Here is a 13460-nt window from a genome sequence, read left to right on the forward strand (position 1 = left end):
CAATTTAGAATGTTTTTACAAAAAATAAGAAACTATAGGCGAGTTCAAGCTGGCAAAGCGGCTAGGTCTGCTTGCCGAGCGATTGAACATGATTGGTTGGCTCCATAGGTAAGAACTAATTATGTTCAGTCGCTCCGTGAGCAGGCTAGCTGCTTTACAAACTTGAACGCGATCTATTGTTTCGAAAACAATGAGCATTTAGAAAATCGGGATCCTCAAAAAATCTGAGCCCCTCAAAAAATCCGGGCCCGGGGGGAATCACCCCGTCACCCCCCCCCCTCTCGTCAGGCCTGACCCTATCGCCGTTTCGTATTGAAATCATATCACTTGTAACTACTATAGGTAAAATGGGACAACAAATTTGAGAACATTCTCCGCAAATTCACGTAACTTTTGACATCACTGTTACGATCCAAAATATTAAGATTATGTATGAGTTACGAGTTTGAGATGTATTATACAGCTAAAAAAGTAATGCATTTTGTAAACGAAAATGAGGAATGAAACGTTTCATATCTCATCATATCATATTTCCGTATTACTTTCAAGTTAAATGATACTTATACTTGTTTCAGTTTCATAGTACCGGCTCAGATATCTTTTAATTTGATCAATATCAATACGTTTCCGTATCGCATCGCGCGGCCTTGCTATTACGATTTATGGCGTGCTGACATGTCGATTCGACGACAATCTCTTCCGTTTCTTGCTATCTCGTTCGCGTAAGTCCCTGAGGCACTTTCGCTAAGCTCATCCCTTGCGTTGATCCTCACGATATCTCGCGTATACTCGTTTCGTGTCGGGATCTCTGGTAACTCATTCTCGTATCTGCTGCATCCTTCGCGAGCGAGAAGATATCACTAATTCGACGATAAACTAGTCGAGTCGAGCTGTTATTGGTGCGACTTACAAGCGTGTAGTGATATCTGGTTGATACTTGTATAGATAACACCATATCTGAACGCTTCAAAAGGATTCCATGTACTGAAGTTATCTTTTTAAACTTTTTTTTAACCTGAATTACTCCACTGCTGTGGATTCATAATATCTATAATTGCTTCGTCGATGTTTTATTAGCTGATTTATAATTCTTTCACGGAATCGTATGTGATAAGAAGAAAAGAAAGCATTCGAGTTGCGTTAGTTAGAGATACAGCCGTTTCATGATTGCTTCATCGGAGGCTGAATAAAGCTGTTTGCTGCTCTGACACGATCGATCACTCTGGTCGCATGAGGGATGAACCGTGCATAGTCGAAGAGGCGCCTCGTTATCGATGTAGGAACCCGTTTCTTCGGTTGAAAGACAAGCCGTCGTGAGCCGTCTAGCTGCAACATTGGTTATGTCGCCGCTACTGGAGAAACGGGAGAGCTTTGTCTGTTCGTTGCATTATTAATCGAGCAATCGATATCTCGGTCTATGTTTCATGCACACACACCATCGCGCTAGCCCGTCACTATACGTAATATTACGTTATTCCATCAACTTGCATATTTTCTTAACTTTTTGATTTTATTCCTTTAACTCGACTAAAATTTCTGTAATCTTTTTATCGACAAGACTAAAAAGATTAAAAATTTTGGATAATTATTTATAACAGTGCGCTCTATAAATTTATTACTTCTACGTTTTATATTTTTATAATAACTCATTGTAAAAGTGATATTACGAAGAAACAGCAATGTAATGAATCACTTTCTAAAATTTATTAAATTTTTCATTGCGCTTGTATACAAATTATTAATTTAATTATAAAAAATTCAGATGCAAAGTAATAATAAAATTTTAAAAGTCTTTACAAATTTATTTGTACAATATTACACACAAAATTTGCTCCAACATTTTATTGAGATTTCTCTTGTATGTCTTATTATTTTATTCCCAATTATGTAAATGAGGTGCAATATAATTAGGTGGTGGATATATCATGATAATATATATGTTACGATTATCTGATATTATATCAGAAAAAGAAGTATACTATCAAGTCGTATTAGCGTTTACATATCTTCGGAATAAAAAATATGGAACGATCGCAAAGTGCCGCGAATATAACATTTTCTGCGCTTGTTTCGATGAAGGCAAGAAAGTTGCATCGTCCGGCAAGCAGACGCGTCGCCACGCATTTTCCATCCTTGCAGTGAGTATTCCGCGATCCGCGCTCCCATGTCCGCTCTCTATCGCGATGTAAACCTTGCAAGGACACCTCGTCCAGTGCACCGTAAACCCGTTCCTCTCCTACCCCCGTCATCTCCTCTTCCCTGCCGCAATTAGCAGCGCAGTTTCGCGTTACTTCGGTGGAATGCAACGCTATTCCGCCCCGGCCGCGAAACGATTACACCGCACCTGCGTGGCGTGGCGTGGAGTGGCGTGTTTATGTCAAATCGTCCGGCGATGCGCCATTCAGCTCGGGCATGCACCCGCGGATGTTCTGTTCTATCTAAAAGTGACCTACAACGGATCACTGCTACTTTCCCACACGCGTTACCACGGGAACTTAAAATATTAACCTTCTCTCAAGCTGCCACGCGACAATGGAACGTTAGAAACGAGAGTTCCGCTGCAGTGAATGATCTTCTTTTAGATTCGAGATTTCTTACACGTGTTTCTAAAAAGTAAAGATTCCATTCTAAAAATTATAGATTCCATTATAAATTTTGTCAAAATACAATGTAATTATAAACATCCAACATATTCGTGAAATTTTGTGTACAACGAAAATGTTTTTGTAAACTTCAAGCTTCAAATCCCCTTCACGTTGTAGGAAGTGTATTTTACGATAGAAAGTCTTATTGATGTCAGTTAATCGCGGAACTGCGACTGGCTGCTAATCATAGAACTATGCCGCTGAGTTAAGATCTTGCTGCTACTGAAGGTCCCTCGACAGGAGACAGTGGAGGCAAACGGTTGCATTGCTGCAGCGTGACGATATCGAAATAATTAACAGTCGCGCGTGTGCATTTACCCGGAATGGTGTCTAATGAGAATCGAATTAACGGAATCGATACGGTCCACCTACAATCATTGTGACGGGAGGACCATTCTGTGCAATGTCGCAATCGGGGATGCGTTTTGTCGGAAAAGTGCAAAATGGGGAGAGGACGCAGCGCAATGAGTTGATTTCTCTCGAGACAATCGGGCGATTAAATTAATTTTCATTACCGGTAATGGCGTCGTGTGCACTTGACCGCGATGCACAATCGCGACAAATTAATCTAATGTCTCGTTAGCACTGTCTGTAATTAAGGTTTAATTCTTGACATTTAACGCGACTACTGTTTTTAATCCCGGAATGCACGCCATTTCACCTTAACCCGTTTTGTATATTTGCATCGCGTTTAGTAGAAAATAATATGCTTATTGTTTCAAAATACATCTCATTTCGCTGTAGCGATTAATACCATAATAGCAAAATATTATTTCCATATAAATTATATTGTACCTACTTTTCGTTACAGTTGTGCATATTATTAATTATTTCAAAATTATATTCAAGGAATTATGAAACGCTTTAATTTATTTATTATTCGCTTTACATAAAATATTGCATAATTAGGTCTGCGTTAAATTTAACTACTTATTACTTCAATATATTTATAGTAATTGGTGCTATTATATTCAGTAAGATATATTTTAGTAAGACGATCACACAAACCTACGTCCCAGGGTTAACTAATTACAACGAAGCAGAATTCCACGTTTCAATTTGCGGCACGAGTATCCAATTATACGAGTTAATGAAAAGGAATTGTGACAAAGCGACATTTACGCGTCGCTCGCATTTCTACGATCACAGTTTCGCGGTCCTATTAATGGGAATTTCGGGCCAAGGCTCGTTCAACTACTACTAAATGTTTCGTCAACATTTCTGCGCCATCGCAGCTGGTAACCGCAAGTTACCCTCGAGCGAACAAAGCTATATTACGTAGACGGTACATATTTGTCGATGACATACTTGCACACAGTGCAAAGTGAAGGCGACGTATGGCAGTAATGCAGAATTATGCGAGAGAATATTTAATTCCTAAATTCTTATGATTTTTACAATTTTTTATAATCACTACTTATAGGTGTACATATATATTTGGTACGTATTTGTCGTTACCGATGCACTCTGCTAAAGAAACATATTTTCAAAATGTTATTAGATTTCTCTGTTTCATAAAATAGATTCTATTTCGTTAAAAGCGTCGCATTTGCCAGCGAACTCCTATTATTTTACCGAATTTTTCGCAGTTGTTTTAATTTCTACAAATTTAGTGTGGCAATATTTGACGATTGCATTTGATTTTAAACTTGTGTAATTAAATTACTACGATATAGAGGATTTTCTGTGTATTGATATAGATAAGAGAGAGAAATCGTCTTATTTGAGATTTTAAAATGATAGGTATCTCTCCCGATGGAAATACTTTGAAAGGAAATCTGACGATCCAAATTTTCTGTGCAGGAAAAACGATTCAACGGACAGTCGGCTCGTCATGGAGCGATACGAGGAAGAAGCCGAGGACAGCGACAACGAGACAGATCCTGAACAGCTTCTGAACGAGTGGCTAGGCGAGTTGGACAGCCTGACTGTGGTGAGTTTATATTTCTCTTCACGTGATTTCTTCTCGTTAGCTATTTTACGGTCAGGAACCCGCGAACAATCGCTGTTGTACTAATAGCGTGTAGACAGCTAAACGTTCCGTGAAACAATCATAAATATTTCAAATGTCTAAAAAGAATTAAAAGAAAAAGATTTTATTTCCATGAACGATTTGTATAATAATAGGAGTCGAAATTCGGACTCCCATAGCAGTAATATTTATTCATCGTAAACAGCATATGCATTGTTAAATACCCTACACGGAAACAATTGTAAACACAGACGGCATGTGGCAATCAATTATATGTAGCGCATGTACACCTAAGAGTTACTCGAAATTGCATGTTACAGCAATTAATCGTAAATGACATATACAACAACTAAACTGCCTTGAAACAATTATAAATAACACGATCTTGGATTGTGATGATTTATTATAATTCTTATTATTTATTATAATGTTCACGCGACAAAGAGAATACTACGGATTTAATTTAAACAATTTTTAAGCGTTAAATAAAGCAGTAGACAGTGCAGTGGTACAAATTTAACGTCTTTAATTAAACATCTCGATGTCAGACGATGTGTACGGAGACCGAAGTAGAATCGCTGTCAGGCAAGAAATTTCGATCTGATTAGTTTGAAAGACGAGGCGATCCAATGAAGAAGAGGCAGCTGACTAACTGCCTCTCTTGAGTACGCGCTTCTCAATTGGTGTCAATTGGCGCGTGGTCTAAATGATTCGCTAGTAGCTCGCACGAGAAGTAGCTAACGCGAGTTTACTTCCTTGTAAAGCGTGCACATATTCCGTGAGTATCTGTATTTCTACATTTGAGATTAGTAATCAACCACTGCGGAATATGCCGACAGTTGCAATTTTACATAACAAAATGCACGTGAAATTTATTATCAATAAATCGTATCATAAATCAAATGAAGAAATATGAATTTTCTGTGAATAAATTTGGACGAAATCGTTTGGTTATATAATTACTATAATAATATTGGTTATATAATTTTCTGTAGTACGTAATTATTTATAACCGATTACGACAGTTTAATATGTACTATAATTATATAACACTTGCAATATATTTATTTATTACTTCAGTAATACCACTTTAGTGCTCAAAAATATTTTATAGATATCAAAATTTCAGGTTTTCAAATAAAAGGGTTTTCAATTAAGGGGAACTCATTAGTAAGTTAAAAATCATATATATTTTAATTCTTTTTCTTAACAAAATAAATTTCATACTTCTCGAATATTTAAAAAACAACCATTTTTTAATTGTATTATTGTAAACGCCGGCTTATAAGGAAGGACTGAAATGTTCCTTACAAATTACTTTCAGACGCTACTGTACTATCTTTCTAGCTCGCGATCTTCGCGATTTACGCAATAGCGAACGCTACAGAATTGTTGGCAATTGACGTGTCCGAGTGACTGCGACGCGAACTTTGTCCAGCGAGTAAACCAATGTTCGTTCTTGTTGAGTGCTTTTAGCATTTCCTGCCTAGAGGCTCGTGGCCTGCCCTGTGGTTGTTTCTAATTTCATTAAATTGCGGATAATTGCTTTCTTAACGGATCCTCTGTTATGTTGTTAGTTGTATTAGCGACTTTCAGCGCGCTTGCAAGCGTGATTTTACCGAACATTCCGCGGCGTGCGATCTGCGAAACATCGTTACGAAGTTCGAGAATTCTCTTTGTCGTTAGTTACGAGCGAAAAAGTTCGTACATTTACTTCGTAAAAGTTCTCTCGCTGGTTTTGTCGGAGTAATAGAGAAATTTTTAGACTAATCCGCAAAAACGAGCGACAAGTTGTTTCGTATCTTTTTTTTTTGGCAGCAGCGCTTTTTCTATTATTTGCCGCAACGAGATTTTTCAGGAACTTGGAACAAATTTTTGTCACATTATTTTGTTTTAAAAACTTTAATATCATCAACTCGTACAATGGATTCGTTTTTCCTCGAGGTTTCTCGAGATACCTGTTGAGTATCGTCTATTTTGCATACAGACGAGTTTATTTAGGTCTTCTCGAGCGTAGCTTGTATTTTCAAGACTACAACTCCATTTCACGAAGTTGTAAGAAATTAAATTGGAAGAACGCCATATGCGCTGGATTTGTTATATGGCGATGTTCTAATTAATATTTTATTAGATAATCTATTTTTTTTATTCACTTGGATTTTGTCAATTTAACCGTTCTCTTTTCAAGATCAATGGCCTTTAAGTTTAATCTAACGTGATTTAAAAATAGAATAATTCCTCGTATGAATTATCTCTTAAATCTTTCCACGACATCCGCGATTTCTGGTGAACCGGGATGTGTAGTCTTAATTAAAACTGCGGTTGATCTGATTGCAAACGCGACGTCTCGTCCTCAAGGAGTAAAAGTATTTGCTGAAACTCTGGCTGAAAGTAAAACCGTGACGAGTATAACCTTGAACCTTGCTAGTCGACGATACGACGAATGGACACTCGAGAATCGAGTCTAGTCAGTGAAAGATGGATGAGTGGAAGTGCGCGAGCATATCCACTTGCACTTGGCCGGTTCGCGGCGAAGGTTCGGCGAATCGATAGCCGAGCAATTGGGTGTCATTGCCCCGCCATCATGCGATATTTACCTTAGGTACCCGGAGGGCAGATAGCTAAAATTGCGATAATTGGAAAAATATATAGTGAATGACTAATTGGAAGATATTAGCAGATAATTCCTTTAAATTTTATCAAATGCTTCATCTTTACATTTGCATCTACCATTTCTCTACAGGTTCTTTGAAACTTAAATCAAATTATTTATGTATAAATTGCGAAAAATTTCTAATAGAAAAAAAATAGTTCAAATGACAGTAGAAAAGCGTTATCTGGTATTCCCGCAGTTTATTAGCTGAACTTTGTCATCGTAATCACATGATCGTCGAATGCTTATTTCGATGAGTAATACCGTTTGTAGCATTAAGAATTTTTATATGTACGAGATATAAAATTTCTATAGATCGTACTCGCGCGTAAAACTCGTGACGTTTCACGAGTTGCGTCGCATCGGGAACGGTAAACAAGCAATCGCTCGTCCCCGGGCTTTCTCTTTGCCCTGTTGCTTTCTTCTTATTTTGAGATCGCTCTGGGATGTAACGAAAGAAGCGAGAGAGGGAGAAAGAGAAGAAGAGAGGAAGAGAAAGAGGAAGAGAGCTTTTGCTTGCACTTGCACTTGGCGATGCATCGGAGGTCGGTCAAGGCGCCTGTACAGATCGATAACCTGGCAACGCGGAACGGATAACGTTGCAACTGTGGTCGCTGACCCCTACGTGGTCACAGAATATTCGAGAGAGCGTTGGAACAGAACATTGGAACATCTTGAGAAATATTATTAGTTAGAATCAGGTTACCATCATTTTCGTCTTGCACTTTAGAACGCCTTCTTATAAAGTATCTCTAAAGAAAAGCAAGATTAATCCTCAAAAATTTCGAATTAAGAATATAAAGCGCAGCTATATTGTATATCCTTACACATTTTTAAGACGAAACTAAAAATTTCAGTAAATGAGCAAAAAAAGAGTAAACAACATATATAGTTGTTTTCTACCTATCTTCCAATAAAAACGGGAAGTTTGGTTGAATTAACTATTAAACTATGCGCATTTAAATCGAATGGAGTACGCCAGACGGAATGATAAAGCTCATAAAATATAGAATATCTATCTTTTGTGATCTCCGCTTCACGGAAATAATATTTTTTCGTCATTTTTTTCGCATATTCCATGAATTATTCGCGATGATTAGGGCGTTACGGTGTTGAGCATTATCGTGCACATTGGCTGGCCGTTCCATCGACGAAACGCGTCGGGATATGATTCGCGTATCGGGGACGTAACAAACGTGAGCACTGAGGTGTCCAATTTGCAGTCACATTCCGCTCGGGGATTAGAAGCATTTTGCACGAGGCGTTACAAACGAAATTATCATGGTTCGCTAAATTGCACAATAGTTTTTCCTATTTTAATTGCATAATAATTTCTCCTATTTTAAATAGACAGTAATTTGGCGAAGATTAAAAAATAATGCGATTTGTGTTTTTGTAATAATCTACAAGATATTGAGAATGAATAACCGATTAATTTTTTTCTTTCATGAAAGCATTTATTTTTACAATAATGTTTTAATTGTAGCGCACCTTTGCAACTAGTTTATTAAAAGTGTGAAGTTTTAGAATCTATTAGTTCATTTTTTTTTGTTTTATGGATTATACTGCTATGATAAATTTTTTTGCGACAATAAAACTTCTTATTGTTAATTTATTTTTTGATAAAGAAGTTTTGTTTATTACATTTTGGTCAGCAATTGTATAAATGCCTGAAATTATTTATTAAAGAATTATGTAGAATTTTTAACGGTATGCATCAAATAATTTTTAAAAATTTTTGACGATTGTTTAAATCTTTGTTACGATTGTTAATATCTCTTACGTCATCTTAGCTATCATGAAAAATGATTATTTTGGAAACTATGCTATCTTTGCTCCATACGTTACCGACAACAGGCAGTTTCTTGCTGCGATACTGGTAATGCAGATTTCAGCCTTAACATGTCTCTCTCTTCATAGTTTCACGATTGGAACACGTGTGGAGCTGATATCTGTATCAGAAAAGAAGTGTTGTTCATTAGAAAAAACCTCTTGATGATTACGCAGGAGTGACTGATCATTTGCACAATCATTTGAATTTATAATTAGCGACCTGTGGATCCGACTTCAATATACGGATATTTGTATATCAAATATACCCATATTCAGGCACTTTTATGAACATTTGAGAAGAGATACTTAATTTAAGAATACGTAGAATAAAAATAAGAAATATATTCTATACATTTTTTAAATAGATTGAAAAGGATAGCGAAAACTAAGGCTATTTATATATATGTACATATATATATATTTTTTTTAATTAAGATAAGAAGTTTTGATCGAGTTAAAAAATAGACAATAGATGTTCTAGTGAGATCAATCTGATGGAGATTTTTTATCCTATAAATATTATATTTTTTATATAGTGAATGTGTAGAATCAATTGGTTTTTTTATATAACGTACCGCGAGTATGTGAAAAATATATATTTTTATTCGAAGCTCGCATTTCATCAGAAACCTGCAGAGTTTACAGTACGATTGCTCTTCACTCACTGATTTGATTAATATTCTCGCAATCCCGCGGCAGCCATTCCACACTTGTAATTATCGAATTCACGGTACGACATGACGAGCTACATCCCATTACAGAGACTGATAAGGCTCAAGAGGCTAAATCGTTCATTATATCATTTGATCGTTTGCATAATGAGGGCAAATCGGAGCGAGCGCGAACGGCGAGCCTCGCGGCGAAATAGACAAATGGTTAAGAGCTTCCGGTGGCTATTAATATGCGGGCTTCGTAGTGTATCCGCATCCACGCCGAGACTTCGTGGTCACCCTTAATCGTGACTGGAGCTAAGGGATCAGCCTTTGTTCCATAATATTACTGTATCCGGTATGATACTTATTTACTACTATTCTTTTGTCGATAGAGGGAAACTAAGGATTCGAGTGCACGTTGCATGACTTTGGAATAACTAGTTTAGAGTATGGAGATTATTTTTATTAATTGTTATAACGTATCTTTTAATTAAACTCTGCTCTCAACAATCTTATATAATATGTTAGCGTAAATAGTTATTATTCCATTGTGCAGTGAATATTGTTTAGATCATATAATTTTCCAATCACGTTTTCTTCTCAATTAATCGCAGAGGAATTAGACTTCGAGTCTTTAATAATTGCCTGTTTATAAAGCGAAGGGGGTATAAGCACGTGAAAGATTATCCTTTTAAGAAGATAAAGGTTAATTATCGGTTTATCAATTGGGGATGTGTATTACATGGCGTATGAGTGACTCACGAGATTATCGTCAATTTTAAATCGTGAAGATCCATCAGCGATGAACCTTGGCCGCAATCATACCTTGCCGAGAAGCCTAAATATCGTGTGGAGAAGAAAATTAGGTGGCCTCTTGATCTTGCTCTCAAGACTTCATCATGCGATAACCAATATACTTCGAGTAACGTTCTTCGGTAAAATAAAGTAGCATTTATCGAGCCATTAAATTAGCGAAAGAAGATTACGTTAGAGAAAAACGTTCTCAATTCCAGATCCGTTTACGCACGGAAGATCGTACTTTAGTGTCTTTATTAAAGATTTACGAATCGCGCCCAAAATGAGTGGCTAAAGGCGAATGACGAGCTTGTAAAATATTTTTTTTTTTTTAACTGTCTTAACAAAGAATAGTATTATTTTATGTTGAATCTAAATATATTTAGAGCATAAATTTAGAGCATTTAAAAAAATGTACCAGTACTTTTTTATATTAACAATACTGTGTAATCATATTACGTATATAACAGAACTTCGTTAAGCAAACGTTAATTGATAATAAACAGATACTTAGGCCGGTAGTCATAATCAGTTCTTATATTTAAGACTATCTTAAATAGGATCTGTGAAGTTAACACGTCATTCTATTGATATAAAGAAAATAACCACAGTTCCAATAGTATACTTTTCATAGTTCTCTACAGTTCTTTATAAAAAAGAGTTCCGTATTTTTTATGATAAAAAAATCAAAAGTCGCGAAATTAGCGAACCATATTTTCAATTTCGGTGACACAAATTCTTTTAAGTGTCGTCTTAAAATGTCATAAACCAATCACAGAGCCGTATTAGCATCTTAAAACGTTACTTAAGCGGTTTCGAATATAATTGATTATAATGAATACCAGCCTAAGACTTGAAATGTAAATTTTAATTTTCCTAGATACATTTTTAAAAACAAAGTTTTTATCTAAAAATTTAATTATAGATATATATAGAAAGAGATGTGAAAATATCAGCTCTTTTGATTGATAAGTGAAGTTATAATAAAGTTCTCCGTGTTAAACGTGTTTTCTTTGTTGTAAAATTATGAATGACAACAATCCATTCGTTTGTTCCGACATGTAGTGCACACCACTCGCGCTTTTCTTCTTGCCTATTGAGTAAACTAGCTCGCACTCTTCAGGTAGCTTGAAGAGAGCGGGAAATGCGAGAGAATTGCTCAGGTAGCAGCGCGGTGCACGTGCCTAAGGGCAGCTGTGCAGTTTGGCCGACCTTCTTCTTGCTCGTCCATCCTCGAACACCATGTGCCGTAAAGCGATCCTCATTTCCGTGTCTCCTCTTCGGGGCTTCTGTTTTCGTCGGTTTCTCTCTTGGGGTCAGATGAACCGTTATCAACGCGCTTGCAAAATAAGAAGAAAAGCGAGCACTGAGAAAAATACGGAAAAGTAATCATTACGTATCGCGCATATCTTCATGCACGGTGACGATAAATATCTAGAAAGGTCTAAAAATTCACCTTTATAAAGCTTTATTTAGGAAGAGAAACAATAGATAAAATTTAGAGTAAAATGAATCTTTTAAAATATGTATAAAAATATTAGTTATTCTCAATGTATTAACTAATAAAGAAGTCAATTTATAAAAAATAGAACTGAAATGTTAGTTTAAAAAATAGGATTAAGAAATTATTACTGCGGTATTGAAAATACTATGAGAATAAGAATTATTAATAATAATTATATACTTTTGATTTATGACATCATGATATGATCTGGATGTATTATATCTCATCAATGATGTGATATATAATTGTATATCAATTATATATAACTGTCAGTGTTATATAATTAATTAATATAGTACTGTGAAATTAATTTTATTTCCTTTTCATATCTCGAATGGAGGTAAGCGATCGAAGTACAAAAATTGGTGGTAGAGCTTCAGCCACGCGTCCCATTTGCCATCTGTTGCGTCGGTCTCTAATCTTGTCAAATAAATCTGATGCGACGTGAGATATTATCTTTGACACAGCATTTTACGTGCAGACGAATACATTTAATTTCTGCCCTCACCTCCTCCGGTAATTCTATGTATAATGCAAGCATATTACTCTATTGAAAAGCTTTATGCTCTTTTCAGAAGCGAAGAATTTTTGACAATATTATTAAATTGCTCAGAAGAATAAACAAAAAAATACGATTTCATTTGACTTAAAAATATCTTATTGCGATGCCACATTATTATATATAACATACTATTAATAATTAACATTGCTAATGTAGGAGTTGTGTTTAGCATTCTGTAGTTAATTGCTTGCATATATGATTAATATGATTCACAATCATGACAAGACAATATAAAATGGAATAAAAAATACTTTATTCTTGATCTTTTTAGACAAATTGTCTTAAGAGTCACAAGATATATTATAATGTCAATATAATAATCAAAATAGAGGAATTCCATCCGCCTGGGCTGTCCTTTAGCTTCGCGTTCTCAACACCTCGAACAGCTTAAACTTCATCCTGGTGCATATATCCATCGTCTATGGGTTGCAGCTGCCTCGTAGTAGCAGCACGTGTTCCTCTTTTCGGGGCAGGTGGTTGGCGTCGTTAAGCAATCGCCTCCCCCTCGACGAAGACCGAGATTTGAACGGTGTGTAGCCCGTCGGCGAGCGAACGAAAAGGTTGACGGGAATAAGAAAAAAAACATCGAGAAAGAAGGACAGGCCCGGCAGGCACGAGGCTCGTGATTATAAGCAGGCTCGGGTACTTTTGCCAGAGAATATGAGCAGAGTATTATCTGAGGAAGGGCAGAGAATTATTGCACCTTTTGCTTTTCGTGATAATCAATAATACGTATTACTTAAATGTGAATTTTTTGTTGAAAATATGTCTTGAGGACGGTAATACCATATATCGAATACGAAAAATGGTGACTTTGAATTTTTTCTAAGGAAGAGAGAAAGT

General features: G+C 36.1%; 1 protein-coding gene across 3 annotated transcripts in view; it reads left to right on the top strand.

Annotated features, from left to right (window-relative positions):
- LOC108726222 (amyloid beta A4 precursor protein-binding family B member 1-interacting protein) overlaps nt 1–13460 on the top strand; it is a 144574-nt gene that overhangs the window by 50115 nt on the left and 80999 nt on the right. For 2 of the 3 annotated variants that reach the window (XM_018453668.1, XM_018453669.1), the window contains one exon: nt 4449–4578. In XM_018453668.1, coding sequence (XP_018309170.1) covers nt 4480–4578 — 99 coding nt within the window. In that variant the 5' untranslated portion in view covers nt 4449–4479. Of the gene's footprint in view, nt 1–3884; nt 3931–4448; nt 4579–13460 lie in introns of those variants that run through there. The other variant, XM_018453671.1, reaches the window with a different exon arrangement.

Source organism: Mycetomoellerius zeteki, unplaced genomic scaffold (genome assembly GCF_001594055.1).
Source record: "Mycetomoellerius zeteki isolate Tzet28-1 unplaced genomic scaffold, Tzet1.0 scaffold40, whole genome shotgun sequence".
Taxonomy (NCBI): domain Eukaryota; kingdom Metazoa; phylum Arthropoda; class Insecta; order Hymenoptera; family Formicidae; genus Mycetomoellerius; species Mycetomoellerius zeteki.